Raw genomic sequence first — 24,840 nt, 5'->3', positions numbered from 1 at the left:
TAACTTTACACAATCACAGTGTAGTCTCGTGTGTTTACTCAGCGCCCTGTTGTTACACGCGTTTGTGCACATTTTATAACTTGTTTCATACAAAACAAACACATTTAAAGGAACTCTTGTAAATCAGGAACTAATCCACAGATATTTATCCATCTGTGAGAGACCACAGATGACACCAACTAACCCTAAAACCTAACTTCTTTTATCTTGCCTTTACATCTCCTATCTTCCCACTGTGTCTGCTAGGTTTTCCTACATGTCCTAAAAAAAAATCCTGTATCTCAAATTATCCCTCTAATTCTCCTATCTTCCCACTATGTTTGCTAAGTCTTCCTAAATATCCTGAAGACTCCTCATTCCTCATTATCTGTAAGCGCTTATCCAGTTCAGGGTCGCGGTAGGTCCGGAGCCTACCTGGAATCATTGGGCGCAAGGCGGGAATACACCCTGGAGGGGGCGCCAGTCCTTCACAGGGCAACACAGACACACACACACACATTCACTCACAATCCACCTATCAACGTGTGTTTTTGGACTGTGGGAGGAAACCAGAGCACCCAGAGGAAACCCACGCAGACACGGGGAGAACACACCACACTCCTCACAGACAGTCACCCGGAGGAAACAATTCATATATATATATATATATATATATATATATATATGGTGTGTGTGTGAGAGAGAGATACTGCATTATTTTATGTGGCGTCAGAGCATTTGAACTGATTCAAAGAATCGACATTGGATATCCAGGTATCCGTTGCCATGGAAACAAATAACAAAAATGCTAAAACACATATCAGTCCTCCCCCTATTTCCGGCCACTGTCGTATATGGTGCACTTCCGCTCTCTTTCTTCGCCAATCGCAGTAGGTAAAGCAACACAACGTAAGTTCCCGCCTCAGAAGGGCATTTAAACATCATTCTTGCAAAAAATCACATATCTAAACTATATTTAAGTATCTCTAACAACGTTGTAATTTTGCGTGTGAAAAACTGCATGTAGAACATACCACATTTCCATTTCGCGACGAGTATCTCTCTGTGTAAAAGTTAGTTTTCCAGTTAGCTCCCTTCTCTCTGAGGGGAAAATCTACCGTCCTTGTATCCTTGGGTGTAGATAGTACGGATGACAACACAGGACAAATTCTGTAATCTCATTGTAAACCACTGAATGTGGTATGCACAGTGTTGTTTGACTGTCACCAGCAAACAGTGTACAGTAATCCCTCGCTACTTCGCGGTTCATCTTTCGCGGATTCGATACTTAGCGGGATTTTTCAAGGGGGCTTATGGCCGCTTTATCGCGGATATTGAGGGAATATGTAGGTACATGTACATGTATTGTTCATAACACAGTTTAGGAATGACTCTATTAAAGAAACTGGTAGGATATCACATGCAGTTCCAGCTGAAAAACATTATAGAACAACTGTTTAATGCAAAGGGTGGGTTGTTAACAGCACAGGGAGGGTTTTAAAAGTGCAAATACTCGTTAAATACATAAAAAATATCTTCGCGGAAATTCGTTTTTCTCAGGAGATCTTGGAACACGTTTTTCAACTCTGGTCCTGGATGCACACTGCCATTCACATTTTGGTGTTTTTCTGTTTAATACATTAAATTTAACTCAACAATGGACTGTTAATCAGCTAATTAGATAGATCAGATGTGTTGGGAGCAAAGATAACACCAAAAACCGCAGGGCAGTGGACATTGAAGACCAGGGTTAATAAACCAAGTCAAACATTCAAAAACAGTTTGCATATTCACACACAATTACGAACAATAACTATTATACATATCATTATTATTAGTGTAGTAGTACTATCAGCATAATTATAGCATTTTATTATTTTTAATACTACTACTACTGCTAGTATAATAATAAATACTTGTTTGTTTTTATTAATAATGAAATAATACTGAAAATGATAGTGCTGGTTAATAAAAAGAAGAATATAAAGCTAAAAAAAAATTAAATCACACGATAGAAATGCAAATTTTATTTTCACAGAATGGCAATGAGAACAAAAAAAACTTGGAAAGATGAGGACATGGTGCGGGCACTTGAAGAGGTTTCTGCAGGCATGGCGGTACGGCATGCAGCCAGAACATTCAATGTCCCCCGTAACACCTTGGGGAACCGAGTTAGTGGGCGAGTAACTCATGGCTGTCGCGCAGGCCCAAAGCAGTTATTGGCACCAGAGGATGAGTGGGCTCTGGTGCAGTACTGCATCTACTGCGCGCGGCATGGGTTCCCACTCACCAAGGAACGGCTGATGGCGTACGCCAATGCTGTGAGGAGGAAGAGGAGCCCCAGGGAAGATGTGCCACCACTTGGGAAAAAGTGGTGGCACTGTTTCAGGAGGAGGCATGCGGCAGAACTCAGCATGAGGACCCCGGATACCATCGACCGTGGGAGGGCAGCGTGTGCCAGGCAGAGGATGGTGGGTCAGTACTTTAACCTGCTGACATCCAATCTGGAAACGTATGGTCTAATGGAGAAGCCATCCCAAATTTATACCTGTGATGAAACCAGTTTCCAGATGGATGGAACCAGGTTTAAAGTACTGTCCCCCCGGGGGGCCAAACATATTTACCAACAGGCCCCCGGTACCCAAGACCACGTTTCTGTACTGGCCTGCTTCAACGCAGCTGGGGAGGACATTCCACCTTTTATTATCTTTGCCAAGCATTTTCCCGGAGGCCCGTATACTCAAGGAGGACCCCCCAATGCTCTCTATGGCAAATCTCCGGCGGGGCACATCGACAGGGACTTGTTCCAGCGGTGGTTTGAGCACTTCCTCAGACACGCCCGGAAGGAGCGCCCTCTGCTCCTGATCTTCGACGGCCACAAATCACACCTTGCGCCAGAAGTCATCGAGGCTGCTAAGAGGGAAGATGTTGTGCTTTTGTGCCTTCCACCACATTGTTCCCATGTCTTACAACCACTGGACGTGGGATTCTTTGGCCCTTTGAAGGCAGAATTTGCCAAGATGGCTAGCAACCTCTGCCATTTTAAAAATTCATATATTGTTAATAAAACAGTGTTTGCCAAAGTTTTCTGCCACCCATACCAGCAGCTGAAAGACCGGGACATTGTGGTGGAGGGATTCAGAAAGTGCGGAATCTTTCCTCTGAATCCACATGCTGTGGATTCAAGCCGTCTCATGCCGTCCACCGGACCCAGGAGCAGCACCACCACACAAGAGCCAGCAACACCATCAGCCTCTTCTCCGGTGATGGCCTCTGCAAGCCACCCATCCGCCTTACCATCCACCCAACCACCCACACCGCAACCTTCAGCTCCTCTGGATCATCCCCTGGTGGCAGCAGGATTGATCCAGCCTGACCTTGCAGAGGTCCTGACCCGGGTCGACTACAGGAAAAAAATTATTCAACGCAACCCTGTTGAGGCCCAGGTCATCACTGGAGAGGAGTATGAGAGACTCCTGCGACAGAAGGAGGACTCACCCTGGGTGGCTGAAGAGGCAAAGGAGCAGGGGGCACAATGGAAGAGCACCCAGGCCACCAAGGGCCCCACTGCTGGAGCAGCAAACACATGCTCTGACCCCGCCACGGCCTCCGGGACAACCCCCAGCTGCACAAACTGTGACAGTACTCCCTCCACCTCTGCCAGTGCCTCCCCCTCATCGTCCTCTTCCTCCTCACGCCTAGCAGCAGAAACAAGAGGTAATGAGCTAACTATAAATTCATCTGCGTTCCAAAAAAATTCAAAGGTGAATTGAATAAAATGTGAAATTAATGATTATTTAAATGTTATTAATCTACAGGTGAAAAGAGATAGATAGATAGATAGATCTTTATTGTCACATACAAAGTTATAAAAGTACAACATTGCAGCGAAATTAGCTTCCGTCTGTACACTCACATAAACAGGGGTTAGGTGTGTGCAACAGATGCAACCGCAGCAGGTTACCCGCGCCATTGTACAGTTAGAAGAAACAGCTAGATTAACATCGGGGAAGTGGTGGTAAAAAAATGAAGGTCCCAGACTGTGCCCAAGAAGCACAGTGTGTGATCTTGAAAAAACAACACCTTTAGCACACAAAGCAATACATACAAATAGTTTCAGTGACGTAGACAAAAAGCAGTAGGAGGTTCAGTTCGTGAAAATGTCCAGATGTAGTAGAGGTCACATGTCCTTGAGCCCCAGCTCAGACATGGGAGGTGCAGCAGATCTCCATGATGACCGTTCCTTCTGGAGGAGTTGAAACTATCAGCAGCCAAGGCCACCGATAGCAGGGGCAGCCAAAACAGATAAAGTTCAGCTTGTTAGAATCAGAGACCTGAGCTGAAATTTGAGCTAATAGTCCCTCTGATTCAAAGTTCCAATTTTGCACTGGTCATCCAGACGTTCAATCTTGGTGTTCAAAGCCGTTAGTTGCTCCTTGATGGAATCCAAGCTTCTACTCACAGTCCCAGTCTGTGCGCCAACGGCTCTGCCCATCCCATCAATCATGTTGGTCAGTTTCTTTGGGCTGTTTACAACTGACTCAACTCTTCTAATTTTCCGATAAATCAGGGCACTGCCAAATCCAATCAGCAGAAACCCCCGCGATCATAAATCCAAATAGGTATACATCTTCGATGTCCTCAATGGAAAGAGGCGCCAGACACACCCCGCGCCACTTCCCCCATCCATCCATGGCATATTCAGCCAGCGTCGTTCCATCAGGACAGGAGGGCTCCCCGTGCCCAAACTTCTCCTTGAGAAGATGGTGTCAATAGCGTTGAGAGACCAGCTGATCAATTCCATTTCTGATTTGTAATTCGAAGAGCAGCATTAGAGAGACCCGGGGTAGACAGGACAAGACCAGAGAAGCAAGCAGGAGAGATAAGGAGCGGAGAGGGAGAAAATGCGACCGCGTCCCACGAGAGCAAGAGAGAAAAAACGCTCAGACAGGTGACTTAAACATTCAGTTAGAGATTCAATTGTTAAGGGCATTAAGTTTGTATCTTACCTTTTTAATTAGGTAGATTTTTTTCTATGATCTAGAGGTTTTCAGGATCTAAAGGTTATTTCTTACAGGCAGAAAGAAGGCTAGAAAGGCTAGGCAGCCAGACGAGATGAGAGATGCACAAACCCAAGGTAGATAGCCAGTAAATAGAAGAGCTCTTAAAGTCATTTAAAGATTGATTGCAAATTAAATGTGTTTACAGTGAACAAATTATCTTAATTTACAAGTGTGAGGGTAAGACAATGTTTCTTTTGTGTCAGGTCTTTGTGGCAGGTGTGGAGCTGCTAATCCACCAGGGGATGACTCCAACGTTGTGTCATGGGTGTACTGTCCCTTGTGTGAGGGGTGGTTCCACTGCAGCTGTGAACAGTGGAACCACTCCGAAGAGGAAGAATTTGAGTGTCTTCGGTGTCGGAAGATCCGTGCCCGCATCATGTCCTCTTTAGGTTATAAATCCCAATATAATTTATGTAAAGGCGGCACGGTGGCGCAGCAGGTAGTGTCGCAGTCACACAGCCCCAGGGGCCTGGAGGTTGTGGGTTCGATTCCCGCTCCGGGTGACTGTCTGTGAGGAGTATGGTGTGTTCTCTCTGTGTCCGCGTGGGTTTCCTCCAGGTGACTTTCTGTGAGGAGTGTAGTGTGTTCTCCGGGTGCTCTGGTTTCCTCCCACAGTCCAAAAACACACGCTGGTAGGTGGATTGGCGACTCCAAAGTGTCCGTAGGTGTGAGTGAATGTGTGTGTGTGTGTGTGTTGCCCTGTGAAGGACTGGCGCCCCCTCCAGGGTGTATTCCCACCTTGCGCCCAATGATTCCAGGTAGGCTCTGGACCCACCGCGACCCTGAACTGGATAAGGGTTACAGATAATGAATGAAAGGATGAATGAATAATTTGTATAACTAGTTTGAATATTAAATTTGTTGTTTATTTTTCTTGTTTATAAATTATTTTTATTTTTCATTTTAATCTAATGTACAGTCTTTAATTATAGTAAAGTTGACATTTAAAAACTTTGAGGTAAATTTTTTTTAACAGGTTCAAAAAATCTAATTTACGCGTATATTTTATAGTATATATATATTTTACAGCAATAGTGGATCTAATAGTAGACCACAGTGGCTAGTTGTGTTGAGTAACTCTCACAGACGGGGGGGAAAAGAAAACACAGAGCAGAAGCACTCCCTACAAGGATGTTTTAGCTGATAAGAGACATATTCTACACCTTTTCTATAAGTTAAAGGAACACTACGTAATATTTTTACCTCACAATTACAGCTTCAAATTCATTGTAATGCTCCTCAGAGCTGTAAAATGGAGAACAGAGCCTCTGTTTTTGCTTTTTCTGTGTTCAGCACTGCAGAGAGTACACTATGTACTTACTCCTTCCCCAGTACAGTGCTGGAATAAAATAGTACTAAGGGGAGACTAAGAAGCCAAAAACCCAGATCATACATACTGTTTCTTTAACACAGTTCTGGGGTCTTAATGAAATGTTATATGCTCTTGTCAAAACGCCACAAAGATCTAACAACGCAGAACCTCTTGAAAACTTTAAAGATTTTCGCTCTTATTTTACCCTGTCCCAATGTATTTACTTATTTTTTGAGTGTGTTGCAGATATGAAATTTGTTAATGTTTATAAAATACAGTCAAGTTGATATTTGAAAACACTGGAAATCTGTCAGTTAAATAAAAGTTCAAGACAGTGAACAAATCACAGGTTCCTCTTTTGTCTGCACTTCTACATCTAATGTCTTCTACGTGGTCAAAGAAATAAACACAATTTCACACAACATACAATCGTAACTGACATGTAGTGTGTCTCGCAAAAAACTTCTGTAATGAATGAAATAAACCTCATTTCCAGAAAAGGTGGTACTTCTTGTAAATTAAATATGTGATTTGTTCATTCTCTTGATCTGTATTTAACTAATATAACATGATCATAACGCTAACAAGTAAAGAGCACACTGGTAAATGAAAGACAGACAAGATACTGAGTTTATAAAGGTTTTATTTAATACTTTAACCAGGAGATTTATTTTTGTTACTGCACATTGGATTATATAGAGGATTCATCTACTAACCTAATTAATGAAGCTACTGTTAAAGTTAAACATGTTTTTGAATAATTTATGCATAGCAATATATAACCTAATAAGTGCTGTTAATCTGCTTGTGATATCAAAAGTGCTTAATTATTATTATTATTATTATTATTGTTTATTTCTATTGGCTGTCAATTACTTAAAACACAGAAATTTAATCACTTCAACATACTTTTTGCAAACTAATATACTACAATCAGCTTTTACATTAAAATTATCTCTAGGTTTACACTCATTGTCCATTTGAGCAGCTCCACTGACCACATGGGTGCCCGTTGTAGTTCTACAACTACAGAATATAATCCACTTGTTGCTCTGCATACTTTGTTTGCCCACTTTCACTGGCTGTATATGTGCATTCTGTAGTTCTACACACACAGACTGCAGTCGTGTTGCTCCACTCCATGTTCTTTAGTGTCTGGGACTTCCCAGTGTAAAACCCCACACCAGATATTACATGTGATGGGTCGTTCTCACTGACTTGGTGGTGGTCTGATAGTATGTGATGTGCTGGTATGAGTGGACATAGCAGTGCCACTGTAGTTTTTAAACCCCACAGGATGTTGTCCTGCATACCTAGCCATTTTTCAACCTGTTGGTCAAAGGTCAGGATCCCCCCAGGACAGTGTGTGTGGTCATGGTAGTGGTGAGTGGCTCAGACACAGCCGTGCTTCTTGAGATTTTAAACCCCTCAGTGTCACTGCTGGACTGGGAACAGTTTATTAACCAACAGCCTCCCGTGACCAAAAGACCAGAGGATCACTAACACAAACTGTGAACAATGCCTGGGTACGTTTTGAAAACTCCAGCAGCACTGCTATGTCTGATCCACTCATACCAGTGAAACACACACTAACACACCACCACCACATCAATGTCCTCGCAGCTCTGAGAATAATACCTGATAATGTGGTCATCCTGTGGGGTCCTGCCCATTGAAGTACAGGGTAAAAGGGGGCTAACAGTGTGCAAAGCAAAAGTCTTTAATTGTAAATCTACTAAATCCACCAATAGTCAATGGAGAAAACAAATGAACAATGGTTTCTACGAGTTTTGTGAACTACTTACTAGAAACTACAATTTTATAATGTGCTAAAAACCTGTTAATTATTAAATTATATTTGGCTTTTAATTACTTTAAAGCAGTACAATAAAATCACTTCCTATTTGGTAGGTCTAGTTTATCAGAGTCTAATGTAGCTTATGTAATTTAATTTCTAATGTAATTTAGGTTTTTTACTTATTACTTTTTCAGAATCCTGAAGACTAACCAAATAGTATTTTAAAAGCAGAGTTAGAGAGTAGAGAGTAGAGAGTAGAGAGTAGAGAGTAGAGAGTAGAGAGAGAGAGAGGGAGTGAGAGAAAGAGAGAGGGAGTGAGAGAGAGAGAGAGAGACAGAGAGGGAAAGAGAGAGAGAGAGAGAGAGACAGAGAGGGAAAGAGAGAGAGAGAGAGAGAGAGAGAGAGAGAGAGAGAGAGAGAGAGAGATGATGGTGGAATGTCTGTGACACCTGTAAAAAAAAAACACATTTTAATAAACATGTAAAATAACAGTTGTTTACAAGTAAAATGACTAAAGCAGAATAAGAACAGCTGTCACAGAGTAAACTGTATGCTACACTATACACTAACTAAAAAGTAAGTATAATGAAAGATGCATTAAAGGATATAGTAAAAATGTGGTTCAGTGGAACCCAGGTGGTGGTCCAAGAGGTCTGGAAGCTAGCTGTGGAACCACTGGAGTCTCAAGGATATGGGTGCTGCTGGACTCAGAAGAATGAAAGCACCCATCCTCAGTAGTGACTCCTCTGTACGTCTTGGACACTTTGGTTTGCTGGAAAAAACACACAGAAAAACAATGAATAAATAAGGTACAGGAAGTCAGAATGTCAAGAGTAATTGCTTATTTAGTGAGAGTACATCATCAGGAAACTCTTACAAGAAACTGTGAGCGGGTCACAGAGGTGATGCTCGACTCTGTGCTGAGGTTGGCAGTCAGCACAGAAATCTGGCGTCCAACGCACTGAAAGAGCAGAAGAAGTGTTTCATCACAATTACTCCACAATCATTTTGCCACTGATCAGTTTGGTGAAAAGCTCCACTATTGAAACTGGTACTAGCTTTACCTTGATGTAGGCCACAGCCTTCACAGTGGCAAAGTACAGGGGAGGGAGCTGTGAGTCCTGAAAAAGAGATAGACCTTCTATTTTCACACTGCACAAACAATAGACAGATTTTCCTCAGTGCTGCTGAGGTTAGCAGACAGCTAATTTTCCATTCAGCTGTTTGATTAGCACAAAGCTAGCACTAGCACACAGACCTAGAAAACAATGCTTTATTTATTAAGCAGATGTAAAGCCATTAAAGAAAGTTTATCAAGTCATGAGTTATTATCTTTAAACTATAAAAGCATTGACAAACTGATGAACATCGTAAAAACACTTTCCATTCATTTCTATAACATTACCTCTGGAAACAGGTGGTAGAAGTCATTGGTGAGCACCCACCAATGTTCACTTTCCAGGCCTCTATACACAGACTTGTGCTGCATTGTCACCTCCACTTGCTGTGAACATTGAGAGGTAATGAACAGTAATGACCCATGGAGAAAGAATAATAACTATGGTATTATCACTCTGTTCTTAGATGTCCACTCTTAATCCATAAATAAGTACAAACCTTTTCACCATTAGTAAACCTCTGAGAGATAGTTGTGGCCTGCATCCTGTGGACACGCAGAACATACCCACAGCTCTCCTGTTGGACCAGAACAAAGAAAAATCAAAACTTTATGGACAACCAGAAGACTTCTGATTAAAAGCTTGAGAAACTAAAGAATAATAATTTTGTCTTAACAGCGGACAGGCTGTATTTCTCACCTTCAGTGTCAATCGTGGTATGATCCACAGCCGGCTGGAGGGCCCCTGGGCATCTGGTGCAATGAGGTCCTGAATACGAAAATATATTCAGAGCAACTAGTACTATGTTGTCTGAAATCTATGAATGGTTTGTAATGTGATTTTACCTCATAGCTTTGTTCAGCCACTGGCAAAGTAACAGCCAGCTCCTGTAGTTCTGTGGTCAGATTAAAACAACAGAATAAACACGTTCATCATTACAACATGAACTAGCAACATGTAAATTGTAGCATTTCAGGTTCTGTGTAATCTATCTATCTATATATATATACCGAGAGAGAGAGAGAGAGAGAGAGAGAGAGAGAGAGAAGACTAAGAAGACTACACCATTGCCAAAGCATTTGAACTGATTCGAAGAGTCGACACTGGATATCTGGGTATCGACACGTACTCCAATCACAGGGCGTCGCGTTGCCATGACAACAAATAACTAAAATGCTAAAACACATAATGTTTTGACATTTTGAAGCAATAAAACACTAAACAAAATATGATAAATTATTTAGTCCACAGCCGCATCTACTTTTGACTTTAGAAGTCCAACAAACCCTCGGAAAATTGCATTCAAGAGGTTAGCAGTGCCGCTAACTGGTCGATGCGCGCCATTACAGCTCCGTAATCACACTAACGCTATCAAATGGTTAAACAAGACACAAGCCCACAGGGAGCTGTCATTTTAAAAGTATTTTGCTAAGTATAATTACTTAGTTTTGGGAGAAAATATACTTACCCTCCAAGTGGTCCGTTTTCAGAACAACTTCAGCTAGCCGCTTCGATCTGAGCCTCCTGTGAAGAAAAGCACAGGCAGTTACAGCTGCAGTGGTGAATCCAGTGAAGTACAGCACTGGACGCAGACTGAGCCCACGAGGAAAAAGTGGAAAGTCCATCTTAGAAAGCGCAGAGTCTCGAGAGTAGAACAGTGTGCGTCTGTCTCTGAGAAAGTCGGTGAACGACTGAAATTTAAATAATATTAACTTTAAAAGTACACACCAAATGGAACACACCAAGGTTCTACTACAGCTTCCTTCGGCCTGAGAGATGAAGTCTGAGTCCCAACCTGTTTACACTCAAAATGTGTCCGATACGGCCGTGTTTTAGGCCACTGCTTTGATCAAAATAGATTCAGAAATTGAAGCCTAAATATCGAATAAGAATACAGAAGAATTCCGAGAATAAATTCGGAATATGTCTTATTAAAATGTGTCTGTATTAATCTACTTGCAATTAAATATTCTGACGTTCTCTGGATGATTCAGATTTTTTTCTGATTTTTTTGGACTGTATTTACCGAACTATTCTGAATTATTTTTAATGTAAGCTGTGAAATAGTCCAACTTTGTTGTTTTTGTTATTCTCCGAATCTATTTTTAGGTATTTTTTTTATGTATCTGGGTGTTTTTACCAACGCAGTGGACCTACAGCGCCGCTGTACAATACCAGTAGATGGCAGTATGTGTCTGAAACTTGCCCCACCTCCGTTTAAAACTCACTGAGGAAGAGAACCGCTTTATGAACACTGACTAACTTTATTCGCTACTATTTACATCTTCCCGTCTCCTAAAATGGCTAAAATGGAGTCCTTCAACTCGTTCCTTATTGAGCGGTTCATGTCGTTCGCTGGAGAGATATTTGAAGTGGTTAAAGACACAGTTTCCGAGTATCAGGAGGAGATGGAGCAAACTAAGCAAGAGAACCGCCGCTTGAAAGGACTCCTAAGCGAGATTCGCCTTTGTGCTGACGGCGACAGACAAACAACAACAACTACAATTAACGGTGGTTAACTGCAAACCTGAAAGTTTCATGAACGTATAGATTGAATATAAATGCTGACTTTAATTTTTAACTGAATGCTTTAGGACTCTTCGCAACTTTGTGAAAGCTTTTTGCGCGAAGCCTAAGAAGATCCTTGACTTGAGATTTTGACTTGAGGTTTACAGGATAATGTTAACCCTAAGGAAAAAAAACTAGCAAACTGTTGTTATATGAGTTCTAAGACTGAGTTTTAGGACGACGGCGTTTAAAAAAAAATCTGAGAATGAAGTCAGAATTCTGAGAATTAAGTCGGAATGTTTCTGAGAAAAAAGTCAGAATAATTCCGAGAATAAAGTCAGAATATTGTGCTGCGTGTAAAATATGGCGGACACAACCGCAGTGTAGTTGAGGAATGCAATGTATTGCTAAAGTCATATTATGGTATAGATTTCAGGAATAAATAATCAGTCCTCTAGCACATCAGGACCAGATTGTCATTAGTATTAATTTCTGAATTGATTGGTCGAAATATTGGTGTACCTTTTTTTTTTTTTTTTTTTTTTTAAATCCTTACTCATACCTTATTTTATGTTCATCTTAAGATGCTCCACCCAGTCCTGCTGAAGCTGCTCCAGTTAAACAAGACTCCAACAGACCACCAGACTCAGATCCCTCAGTGTTCCAGCTCAAATTGGAGCTTGCTACTGTACAGCAAGAAACAGACCTACAATTTCAGATGAAAGATGCATCTTCAAGCATTTCTTCTTGTGCAAAGAGTGCCTGTGGTGAGTAAGTTATAGGTGTTTGTCAGTTTCATTGTTTGTGGCCCAAGTAGGTATCTTATGGCAAATGAAAATACAAGTCCCCTATGTGTGTCCTCTTTGTCGAGAAACATGTGGTGACGTGTCATATCTTACACAGCATAGACAGAATCACACAGGACTTGTGTGTTTAATTGTAAGTATTGCTTGTTGTAGGTCTTGGAAAAACGGGCCCAAAAAATATACAGTTTTAGTTGACAAACTAAATAATGTGCTATTGTGAGGAAATTTATATTGTGGCTTAAAGATATATATATATATATATACACACAAAATAAATAAGCAGAGCCGATTAAATAAAAAAAATCCTGTGATTTGAAATGAGAAGAAAGCAGTTTTCAGAAAGTGAAAATGTTTAAGATTATCTTCTTAGAAGCTGTTGGTGTAATGGGGTAACAGTGGCGCAGCAGGTAGTGTCGCAGTCACACAGCTACAGGGGTTGTGGGTTCGATTCCCGCTCCGGGTGACTGTCTGTGGTGTTTTCTCCCTGTGTCTGTGTGGGTTTCCTTCTGGTGACTGTCTGTGAGGAGTGTGGTGTGTTTTCCCTGTGTCTGTGTGGGTTTCCTCCTACAGTCCAAAAACACGTTGGTAGGTGTGAGTGAATGTGTGTGTCTGTGTTGCCCTGTGAAGGACTGGCACCCCCTCCAGGGTGTATTCCCACCTTGCGCCCAATGATTCCAGGTAGGCTCTGGACCCACTGCAACCCTGAACTGGATAAGGGTTACAGATAATGAATGGTGTATTTGAGCATATGTTTATTCACACTATGAAAACTAGTTTTAAATTCTGTTTAAATAATTTGTTTTGCTTATTGCTTTCTACAGACTACAGCATTGTTTTTAATTTCATGTTTCTATTATTTTGTCTATCCACATGTTCCCTTCAGACACATTGACAAGCCAAAGAGACGGAACACAGCAAAGCATCAGCCATGAAGCTCAAGACCCAGAAATTTCACTAGTAAAAGTGAAGCTTGAGCTTGCAACCATAAATGAAGAAAAAGGGCCTCAAAGTCAGATGAGCACAGAAAAACATGCCCATGCCCAGAGGGCAACTCGGAACATTCTGGGTAATGCTTTGGACATAGAGGGGAAAAAAGAACAGTTGGACACTGAAAAACAGGCTCCAGTTCTTAAGCCCACACAGTACATTTTGTTTAATGCTGTGGACACGGAGAGAAAAAGTGGGATTGCTGAACATGGGAAATTTACCCCGATCAAGTCAGAGCCCTCTGAAGTGCAACACTCATCCACAGCTCTAATCCAAATTGGAAATCACCTCGGTCCCATTGAATATGATTCTGGCCTCTGGCCCAGTCCTAATTTTAATCAAGTGTGTGAAGACCTACCCAACGCTGCAGCACACTCCCCAGGCCACTTAACTGAGAAAGTGTTTAACTGTGACCAATGTGGTAAGCCTTTTAGAAATTCCTTGGTATTGAGGAGACACATGGTCACATGTCAATTAGAAAAGCTGTATTGCTGTAACCTGTGTGGAAAAAACTACAGTGGTTCACACAAGCTCAGCCTCCACCTCAGAACTCATAACCCAGACAGACCCTTTCAGTGCAGTTACTGTAGAAAAAGGTACAAGAAGAAGAGCCATTTGAAAGACCACGAGAGAATACACACAGGAGATAAGCGCTACAGCTGCTCCGCGTGTGGAATGTGTTTCATTTGGACAAATCAAGTCAAAGTGCATATTCAAAATCACCACCGTGGTCAGCTGGCTTCCGTCATTAAGAAATGAATAATATAAATCTGCAGTTGACAAAGATGGTGTAGTCTCAGTTTCTCAAGAAATTTCTTTGGAACATTTTCCTTTGGAAAACTTTCTTCTCAAAATTGGGACTTAAAAAGCTTATTACTTTATATTTATAAGTTGCTGTATCATCTACAGTTCTGAAAATAATTCTGAATGTGTGTAAAATATTTTATTTATCGTTTTCTTTTTTTATATATGAGCTAATCATAAATTAATATAAATAGTTTTTATAGATTTCCAAGAAAGCCTTGTAAAATCATTCCTAAATAAATATATTTAAGCACTGATTCATCCTAATTTACTACCTTATGTCACATTTTTGTAGATGATTTATCATCTCAGTTGTTGCCCTTCCATTGAGATGTAAATTATTCAGTGGTTTGATGTGACGGGGTCCTATACTTTTGCTGCTCTTTAGAAAAAAGCTGAAACAATTTGTAAAATGCAACAAGAACAAGAATCTGTGATTTTTAATTATCCTGAAACTTCATTTAGCTGACACGTGTACAAAGATCCCATCTTCATTGTGTTTATGTTCATATAATCACAGAATTTTATACCTGCAGCACACTCCAGAAATGTTGGAATGGACAGAATAAGAGTTCAAACAATATTTTTCAGTGTAAAATTGCAAAGGAGTTTGGTCTTAATATTGTGAAATGATTCAGGAGATCCAGAGGAATACCAGTCCATTTAGGTTAAGGCTTGACATCAGTTTTAAAATTGTGTCCTTCTGTCCTTCAGATGGCACGAAAGTAACATGCTACAGTGATAAATATAACTACATGGGATTGGTAGTTGGTTTGGAGTCCATGTTTCAGTTTGTTTCTAATAAATGCAGAAACACAGAAGTCATCTTAATGTTTTGGTTGATTGGTATATACACAGATCAGTTGGATGAAGATGAACAACGTAGCTGTTTCTGATAGAGTGGACAGGGTTTAAATAATCAAGCAGCGCTGCTGTGTCTCATCCACTTGAATCAGTTCAGTGGACATAAAACTAAACAGTGAACATATTTGGTATGTGGAGTTGAACAAAATAGACATTCATTCATTATCTGTAACCCTTATCCAGTTCAGGGTCGTGGTGGTTCCAGAGCCTTCCTGGAATCATTGGGCGCAAGGCGGGAATACACCCTGAGTCCTTCACAGGGCAACACAGACACACACACACATTCACACCTACGGACACTTTCGAGTCGCCGATCCACCTACCAACGTGTGTTTTTGGACTGTGGGTGGAAACCGGAGGAAACCCACACAGACACAGGGAGAACACACCAACTCCTCACAGACAGTCACCCGGAGCGGGAATCAAACCCACAACCTCGCTTCCCGCTCCGGGTGACTGTCTATGAGGAGTGTGGTGTGTTCTCCCTGTGTCTGTGTGGGTTTCCTCCGGGTGACTGTCTGTGAGGAGTGTGGTGTGTTCTCTCTGTGTCTGCTTTCCTCTGGGTGTTCTGGTTTCCTCCCACGGCCAAAAAACATGCATTAGTACGTGGATTGATGACTCAGAATGTCCATAGGTGTGTGTGTGTGTGTGTGTGTTGCCCTGTGATGGACTGGTGCCCCCTCCAGGGTATGATCCTGCCTTGCACCCAGTGATTCCAGGTAGGTTCTGGACACACCAAGACCCTGAACTAGGTAAGCGGTTACAGACAATGAATGAATAAATGTTTTGTTATGGCTGATTGACACCTGTTTCAGTATTGTTTGTTGTGTTATGACGAACAATAAAAATGCTCTAAAAATCTGCTTAAAAATAGTAATGAAATTTAAGCAAGACATTGCAAATTTAAAAAAAAGTCTTGCGTATTAGTGAATTTCAGAATATAACACAAGGGTAGGGTGACCAGACGTCCTCTTTTACATGTCCTCTTTTTTAGACTTAAAAAAAAGTCTGGGCGGAATTTCACAAACGTCCGGGATTTTGTTTTTCTAGAGAGCTCAGAATTTTGAGAAGCGTTTCGTTCACAAACTAGTCCCGCCCTCCCGTACTCCGATTGGTTCGCTTGAGTGAGAAGGGGGCGTGGTAAAGTAGCCTAAAATCTTCTGATTGGACGGTCTGACTGTAGCGCTACCGTTATTGGTCGACAACCAACCTTCTCTGTAAACATTTAATTGGTCAGTCTTCACCCCCCGGAGTCCATCCATTGATCTGTAACTGCTTATCCAATTCGGGGTCACGGTGGGTCCTATGGACACTTTTGAGTCGCCAATCCACCTACCAACGTGTGTTTTTGGACTGTGGGAGGAAACCGGAGTACCCGGAGGAAACCCACGCGGACAGCACACCACACTCCTCACAGACAGTCACCCGGAGCGGGAATCGAACCCACAAACTCAAGGTCCCTGTAGCTGTGTGACTGCGACACTACCTGCTGCACCACCGTGCGGTACCAATTGTGCCAATTCGTTTGGTAAGATCTTAAAAGATATAAAAACTATTTAAAATAAGGACGTCAGATTGTTCAATGAAATATCCCAATGAATGGAAAAAAATCAAGCATAAACAGAAAAAAATCGACTCTAATTTGCGCTTTACGCCCATATACTGCTGCGCCAGGCGCGTGCACGCAAAGGGGAGTCGGATTCTGGCGGGGAGTCTGTTTTCGGCACAACACCGGCCCCCCTCACCCTGGAGTCGTGTCTTCTTTTTCACCATCTCAGATCTGGTCACCCTACACAAGAGCTAAAACAAAGCAGAAACATAGGGACGTGGGTGTAGTATCCTTTTTGAGGCGGGAAACACACTCCCGCCGCTGGGAGGCACTCGTTCTCCTGTGAATGTCCTCAGAATGACAGCGCCATGTTTACAAACGAGAGTAGAGAGAAGGGAAGGCGGAGTCTGCCTGAGAGTTAAAGCACACACGGTGAAAAATGACCAAATTAGACGCGTTTAATTTATTTCTGAGGGAGCGCTTCATCGTCGTGGCTGAAGAAATATTTCACGCTGTCCAGGATATCGTTTTAGAACAACAGGAAGAAATAAAACGGGCCAAAGAGGAAATTTACGTCCTAAGGAGAGTTCTGGAAGAAACCAGGCTCGAAAATGGAACAGGTGAAATGTAGTGTTTTGGAGACTACGGTTAGAGTGTTGTTTTTGTCTTATTTTACATATTTACCTCAGAATAGCGGCAGTGCTCTTTAGTAATTGTAATGTTACACCAACCGGAAAAAACAGTGGGTTAAATTCATTAAATATTAAACGTACGCTACGCGAATTATTTTATTTATTTTCTTATAGTACAATTAAACTATAAAATACGAAACATGCTTTTTGTTTGTTTGTTTGAAGCTGTCGGTGCTGCGGTTCTGCTTTGCGGAAACAATTATGACGTCACATTGTAGGGTACACTTTTATTTACTTGTGATATGTTAGTAACATATTGCGGTAAAGTCATTGTACGCTTTTTTGTGTATTTCACTGTATACGTGAACAATAAATGCCTTGCTGTTGAATACAGCCTTTAAAATGAAAAAAAAAAAAAAAAAAACCGTTTAAAGCTATACTATGTAACATCCATCCATTCATTATCTGTAACCGCTTATCCAATTTAGGGTCGCGGGGGGTCCAGAGCCTACCTGGAATCATCGGGCGCAAGGCGGGAATACACCCTGGAGGGGACGCCAGTCCTTTACAGGGCAACACAGACACACACACATTCACACCTACAGACACTTTCAAGTCGCCAATCCACCTGCAACATGTGTTTTTGGACTGTGGGAGGAAACCCACGCGGACACCTTGAGAACACACCAACTCCTCACAGACAGTCACCTGCAGCGGGAATCGAACCCACAACCTCCAGGCCCCTGGAGCTGTGTGACACTACCTGCTGCGCCACCGTGCCGCCCACTATGTAACATCTTTATCTCAAAATGACAGCTTCAAATCATTGCGATCATGTAGTGAATTGTAATAGGGAGATCAACATCTATGTCATTGCTACTCTAAGCTTTCAAGACCGTGCTGGAAAAGTAAATAACACTCTGCAGGTGTATTTACAGGTAGTGTTGCAGTCACACAGCTCCAGGGACCTGGAGGTTGTGGGTTTGCTTCCCGGGTGACTGTCTGTGAGGAGTTGGCGTGTCCGTGTGGGTTTCCTCCCACAGTCCAAAAACACGCGTTGGTAGGTGGATTGGCAACTCAAAAGTGACCGTAGGTGTGAGTGCGTGTTGCCCTGCAAAGAACTGGCACCCCCTCCAGGGTGTATTCCCACCTTGCACCCAATGATTCCAGGTAGGCTCTGGACCCACCGTGACCCTGAATTGGATAAGCGGTTACAGATAATGGATGGATGGAAGGTGTAGGGGGAGCCCAGGGGCAAAAATACCAATTCTTACATAGTGTTGCTTTAAAGGACAGTCATATTCAAGAAGCAACAGGACATTAGGAAGTACCTGCATTTGAAAAATACATCTTTTATTTTATTGGAAACTTTGTGATATTATTAAATCACAACTACACCATTATTTTTAATATATGTTAAGTTTATTGCTCTTTTTGAAAACAGAAAAGTGCAGATTTGAAAATACGGTGTAGGGAGTTCTTTTGTAGACTACTTTGTTGGCCAAGCCATTGACAGGAGTATTCCTGCACATACCATTTGCTTACATTGGAATTTCACGGAATATTCCATGTTTCCACATAATTAAATAAGCTTAACCTGTTTGGAATAAAGGCATAAATTATCCCCCAATTAAAAAAACAAACAAACGAATTATTGCTAATTTATATATAATTAATTCTAGTGGATAACCAGGTCCGGTTGGAACAACGTCATATGCGTCTTATGAATTGAGTAAACAATATCAAATAAACACCACCAGGTTGCAGCCAAGTTTGGCCAAAAAATATGGCTAGAAGATGTTTGGTGTTTTTGATGCTTGTCCATGGTGGTTCTAATTTTTTTTGCTATTTTGTCTTTCTTTTTCCTTTTGTTCAGATGCTCAGAGCAGTCATCCAGAAAGACCTTCTCTTGAACAGCAGAAATCCCAAAAGCAACCTCTGAACCCAGAGCCTTCAGTAATTCAAGTGAAACTGGAGGTCTGTGCTGTTCAGAATGATGAGGAGCCACAGTTACAGAACAGCAGCTCTTCCTCCACGCAGGCAACTAATGTCCGAAAGAGTACTCAGAGCTTGCCTTCACAAATAAAAGAGAATGAAGTTATAAAGATGAATTCCTATATCTCAGTGGATCTGGTGCATTGTGACGCCCAGCTCCGCTCTGGGAGTCTGAACTCGGGTGTAGTAAGAAATCAGGCTGTAAGTGCTGATAGTGTAGAAGATTTCAAAGAGGAAGATCTCAATACCTGTCCTTACTGTAACTCATCTTTCAATGACTTCCTTGAGCTAGCAACACACTTGGAAAGCCACAGTACGGTGAAGGACCCTTTCCATTGTGAGATCTGTGGCAAGAATTTTAAACATCGTGTAACCTGGAAGAACCATATGATTGTGCACCAGAAATTAAGGCCCTTCCGTTGCAATTTTTGCAATAAGGGGTTCAATCAAAAAGGTCACCTGAAAGAGCATGAAAGGATCCATACTGGTGAAAAGCCGTTCAGCTGCTCAATATGTGGGAAACGCTTCACTCAGTACAATCACGTCAAGGTACATGTTCGCAACCATCATTCAAATGAAGTCCGGTGAACTCCTGTAAAGCACTATGTTTATATAATGTTTTATAATAATAAAATATAATATAAAGTATAATATGTTTTCACTGTGAAATTGGTAACAGGGTGTGACAAATGAAACTGCCACTGATTCAGGTCATGAGCAAGTTATTTTTTACATCTCTTTTTGTTTTTTTGCTCTCATTTGGACACGAACATGTTCGTTGTACACATTTAATTAAAGAGACCTGTTTTTCACTGTTGTTAAGATTGCCTTTTTTATTAGTGATTTCTCTTGTTTACTATTATTGTTATTATTATTATATGTTTATTTTTTGGTTGTGTAAAATGTGTTCTGATTGCTTAACCTAAACATTTTGATTGGTAACTAAAAGTGGCTCTTGTGCAGCCAAGGCACAGTGGTTTGGTTGGATTGAGGCCCAAAAGGACTAGGAGTATAGAAAACAATAAAAAAATATTTTATGTATTATATTTTATTACAATTTCCTCGAATAATTCTTACATGGGTTTAGTCCAGGGCTTGGCTTAATTCATATTTAGTTTATCACCATTGTATTTAACTTCTGATCCTATAGTACAGCGCATTCAGACTCAGTCCAGCCCTTAAAATATTTACTGAACTCTGCATATTTCATATCTTCAGAATCCTTTGGTTTGTGAAAGGTGCTTATATAAATTGAACACATTATCATTATTATATTGTTATTATTTACCTTAATATAGAGCTAAAAGCACACAAATTAAAATGAAAATACAACAAAATGTGAGAAGATCAATGTTCTGAAACAACATATTTTTTAACTGGGTTACATGTAATCTGTAAATTTAAGAAATAAAACAACTGTAAATTTATAGGGGAGTCAAAATTATAGTGTCGTAGTCACACAGCTCCAGGGACTTGGAGGTTGTTGGTTCGATTCCCGCTCCGGGTGTCTGAGAGGAGTGTGGTGTGTTCTCCCTGTGTCTGCGTAGATTTCCTCTGGGTGACTGTCTGTGAGGAGTTGGTATGTTCTCCCTGTGTCTGTGTGGGTTTCCTCCCAGAGTCCAAAAACACATGTTGCTAGGTGGATTGGCGACTCAAAAGTGTCCGTAGATGTGAGTGTGTGTTGCCCTGTGAAGGACTGGCGCCCCCTCCAGGGTGTATTCCCGCCTTGCGCCCAATGATTCCAGGTAGGCTCTGGACCCACCGCGACACTGAACTGGATAAGGGTTACAGATAATGAATGAATGTAAATTTATATTGACCCCCAAAGGTATGTTCTGACATGGCCTCCCCTGAGGGAATGTTGAGATGCACAAGTTATGTAAATTTGAAGGGTGATATTTGTGATAGTTCTGTTTACATACCACATATCACATCTTTCAGTTAAGTTAAACTTTATTGTAAATTCATTATTAAAGAAATAATCTTGAATACACCTAAAGTAACTTGACCAGACCAGTATTATGTAAAGGTATGAGGTGCCTCGAAATTTTGTAAAAGATGTGGAAAACTACCTGGATTTGATACTTTCCTCTAGTAATTTGTTTTTCTTTTCATAAATTGATATATTCAAATATTATTTAATTACAATAAATTAAAATGATAATATATAATTATTATTTAAATTCCCCACGTCACAGGAATACATACATTTTATTTTTCAAATTCCAAATAACAGCTTTTTGAAGTCGTGATCGGCGGATAACATTAAGGGTGGACTTTTATTTTGAAGTGCACAAACGGAAGTCCTTCACCCTGTTGGACTGGCTTGTTGACATTGCTTTTGGTGGAGTTTATTTCTTTCTAAAGAAACATTTGCGTCACGAATTAATTTGTGGTTTTGAATAAATGTTGTAGATGCCTATTTTAGTCCAAAGAATTAACGTTATTTACAGGTGAACTGAACGGTATCGCTATGGCTAAACTGGAGTTTCTGAACAGCTTTTTCACTGAGCGCTTAATAGCAGCAGCTGGGGAGATTTTCCAGGTCGTGAAAGACACCATTTCAGAATATGAAGAAGAAATAGATCGAGCAAACAAAGAGAACCGCCGCCTTAGGGACATGCTGCTGGTGAGCATCAGCCACACAGGAGGACAACTCCGAGGTAACACTCTTGACCATTTGGACACCTGCTTGTCCTCCTTTTGCTGGAGTACCAGCTGCTACTATCCCGAGAAAGGTTTACACTAGATGTCTGAACGTTTCTGTAAAGATTTGATGGCACTGATGTGGTATAGACCTTGATCACAAGTATCACTAATCCCAAAGGTTCTGGATGATTACTTCATTACTCCAGAAAGAGCAGCAGGAGCTTTACAGACATATAACGCTCCAAATAAGCAGTCAATGCTATGGCTGGGATTTCTTCAAAGTCACTTTAAGGCATTAGGCATTTGAGTATTTTGTCGTAGTATGTCATTTTGATGAATGGAGATGAGTTTTAAAGTGAGACATTAAGCTCATATGCACATGTCCCATTTTATTTCACACATTTCCATGGAGATTTTACAAGCTGTACCTTCACAGCAGCGTTGATACTTGGAATTAACACAGTAAAATATAACAGAACATAATGCTGTTCTGGTTGAAAACCTTACATTTATTTGTGCTACTTTTGACCTCTTCATTTATTTCTACAGATGTACTGCCAAGTCCTGCAGAGGATCGAGAGACCAATCAGGAGCCACCACCCTCCGAACCTATGATTCAAGTGAAGCTGGAGGTTTGCACTGTCCAGCAAGAAACGGAGCCACAACAGCCATCAACTGTTGGACAATGCACAACTGCTCATATGGACACAGACCTCACCCAGGATCCACTTTCCTGTGTCCAAGATAAAGCTATGGATACAGAGGAGAAAGACAGCAGTGTGGGGGTGGATCCAGTCCCAGTTAAAGCTGAGCTTTGTGACTCCCGCCGAGCCTGCTCAGAGAGCTCTGATTCATCTGCAGCCCAGAGGGAACAGGAAAGCTCTGATTACTTTGAAATAGACGAGGATGACCCAGGCTCACGTTCATGTCACATACTTTTTAATGCCTTGCCTGAGCTGCCTTCACAAAACGAGCTCACGGACGGTCTGTTTTACTGTAAGATTTGCAACAAACCTTTCAAAACCTACTTATGGCTGGAGAAACACATGGCGAACCACACCAACGAGGAGCGGCACGTCTGCAACGTCTGCGGCAAGCGATTCAGACTCGCCCAGACGCTGGAGAGTCACATAAACAATCACACGAGAGAAAGACCGTACTGCTGCCAGTACTGCGGAAAGGGCTTCGGTCAGAGAAGCCACGTGAAAGACCACGAGAGAATTCACACGGGAGAAAGGCCATTCCCCTGCCCGATATGCCAGAAGTGTTTTGTGCAAAGGAGTCAGTTAATGTCTCACATTCACACTCATTCTTACATGATCAAAGATTTGTCCGAGATAAATCAACGGAAACGACCGACATAAAAGACGTTTAGTTTCAACTTTTATTTCTTTGAAATTCACTTTGATTTAACTGCATTCGAGAAGGAAAATATATCCTGTGGGAATTTTACCTTTTTATTTATGGCTTAATGTAGTTTTTCCTATTTCTGAACTCCTGCTGTAAAACTCACATGAGGCAATTGTGCAGCAGCTGATATGTTGATGAAAAAATATTGGGAGAAGAAGTGTATCTGAAAGATCTGATGAGTTAGGGGTCGTAAATATCCAGATTTGAAAAGTCAGAGAATCGATTTATTTAATTTCCAGTCAAGGAGGGCCATTAAAAACGAATCAATGGTCTCTTTAAATTAAATAAATAAATAAATAAAAAATGATTAGCATTAAGAAATTAGCAAGATAAATAAGTGTGGAAACAATGAAGAAATGTTAATGTCTGCTGTAGTTAATAGCTGTTTTGTCAGTTCATTGAAGGGTGGCCTCTGACTTTTGAACAGTGCATTAGTTACATTTATATACTTTATTGACATTGGAAAATGTATGGTTCATTTATGATTAATGTTTTATTATTGTTTCGCCACGTTAAACTCACCCCATACATGGAAGTTGTGCACTAGAAAGCCAGTGTTTGTGTGTTCACTGTATATGATGTGTTGATTTAATTTAATTTATATATATATTAAACAAAGAAAGAAACCTGTAGTTTTTTCTTAAACTTTTATACTTTTATTTGAGACGTTAGGCACTAATCTCCGAAAGTTCCTATATGAAACACTAGAGGGCAGCAGAGTTTTCAATCTCTCTCTCTCTCTCTCTCGTGTTGTGTTGTGCATGTGTAATTTGCTTAAGAAAGGAATAATAACAGCATTAAAATCCCCCATTCCTTACTCGTAGGATCTCATTAACTGGCAGGTAAAATAATGACTCAGGTGATTAAGATGCAGCTCTAGCTCAGAGACGGTTCTGCCGTGTTGTGCCATTTGTGATCCTCAAGATTGCAATCAAGATGATTAATAAATGTAATGTGCCACACAGCTAATTGTAAATAGCATCAGCTATGCTAATGGGAAGTTTGGTACAACTACCTCAGATGAGCCTCTGTTATGAGATGCCTGAAACGTTTCCATGGTTTTAAAGGAACACTAGGTAAGTTTTTTTAATTAGTTAAAAAAAAAAAAAAAAAAAAAAAAAAAAAAAATATATATATATATATATATATATATATATATATATATATATATATATATATGTAACCGCTTATCCAATTTAGGGTCGCGGGGGGTCCAGAGCCTACCTGGAATCATCGGGCGCAAGGCGGGAATACACCCTGGAGGGGACGCCAGTCCTTCACAGGGCAACAAAGACACACACACACATTCACTCACACCTACGGACACTTTCGAGTCACCAATCCACCATATCTCTCTCTCTCTCTC

The 24,840-nt window shown here is 41.0% G+C and overlaps 4 protein-coding genes across 7 annotated transcripts; 3 read left to right on the top strand and 1 right to left on the bottom strand.

Moving 5' to 3' along the window:
* The first annotated feature begins 834 nt into the window (after positions 1-834).
* On the top strand, positions 835-5,902 carry LOC136696322 (uncharacterized). Of its 4 annotated transcripts, XM_066670603.1 has the most exons (5): positions 835-888; positions 2,018-3,696; positions 4,809-4,930; positions 5,057-5,116; positions 5,246-5,372. In XM_066670603.1, exons 2-4 carry the CDS (start codon positions 2,019-2,021, stop codon positions 5,096-5,098), a joined length of 1,842 nt encoding a protein of 613 aa, XP_066526700.1. In that variant the 5' UTR covers positions 835-888; position 2,018; the 3' UTR covers positions 5,099-5,116; positions 5,246-5,372. The 4 variants fall into 4 exon arrangements, with proteins under 4 accessions (XP_066526700.1, XP_066526699.1, XP_066526698.1 ...); XM_066670602.1 differs by lacking the exon at positions 5,057-5,116 and having other exon boundaries at positions 5,246-5,563; XM_066670601.1 differs by lacking the exons at positions 4,809-4,930; positions 5,057-5,116 and having other exon boundaries at positions 5,246-5,902.
* A 2,819-nt stretch (positions 5,903-8,721) lies between these two features.
* Positions 8,722-10,947, bottom strand: LOC136696020 (uncharacterized). The gene is made up of 8 exons (XM_066670092.1): positions 10,739-10,947; positions 10,116-10,165; positions 9,970-10,038; positions 9,770-9,847; positions 9,558-9,656; positions 9,217-9,273; positions 9,030-9,113; positions 8,722-8,924 (listed from the first exon to the last, which is right to left on the bottom strand). Exons 1-8 carry the CDS (start codon positions 10,893-10,895, stop codon positions 8,775-8,777), a joined length of 744 nt encoding a protein of 247 aa, XP_066526189.1. The 5' UTR covers positions 10,896-10,947; the 3' UTR covers positions 8,722-8,774.
* A 515-nt stretch (positions 10,948-11,462) lies between these two features.
* LOC136697680 (uncharacterized) lies at positions 11,463-14,541 on the top strand. The gene is made up of 3 exons (XM_066672891.1): positions 11,463-11,781; positions 12,363-12,545; positions 13,468-14,541. Exons 1-3 carry the CDS (start codon positions 11,571-11,573, stop codon positions 14,328-14,330), a joined length of 1,257 nt encoding a protein of 418 aa, XP_066528988.1. The 5' UTR covers positions 11,463-11,570; the 3' UTR covers positions 14,331-14,541.
* A 7,182-nt stretch (positions 14,542-21,723) lies between these two features.
* Positions 21,724-24,112, top strand: LOC136697384 (zinc finger and SCAN domain-containing protein 5C-like). Its single transcript, XM_066672440.1, has 2 exons — positions 21,724-22,078; positions 22,614-24,112. The coding sequence occupies exons 1-2, from the start codon at positions 21,889-21,891 to the stop codon at positions 23,426-23,428; spliced, it is 1,005 nt and encodes a 334-aa protein (XP_066528537.1). The 5' UTR covers positions 21,724-21,888; the 3' UTR covers positions 23,429-24,112.
* Positions 24,113-24,840: the final 728 nt, after the last annotated feature.

This window comes from Hoplias malabaricus, chromosome 5, assembly GCF_029633855.1.
Source record: "Hoplias malabaricus isolate fHopMal1 chromosome 5, fHopMal1.hap1, whole genome shotgun sequence".
Taxonomy (NCBI): Eukaryota; Metazoa; Chordata; class Actinopteri; order Characiformes; family Erythrinidae; genus Hoplias; species Hoplias malabaricus.
The sequence above is the reverse complement of the archived record's forward strand: the minus strand, read 5'-3'. Positions and strand labels throughout refer to the sequence as shown.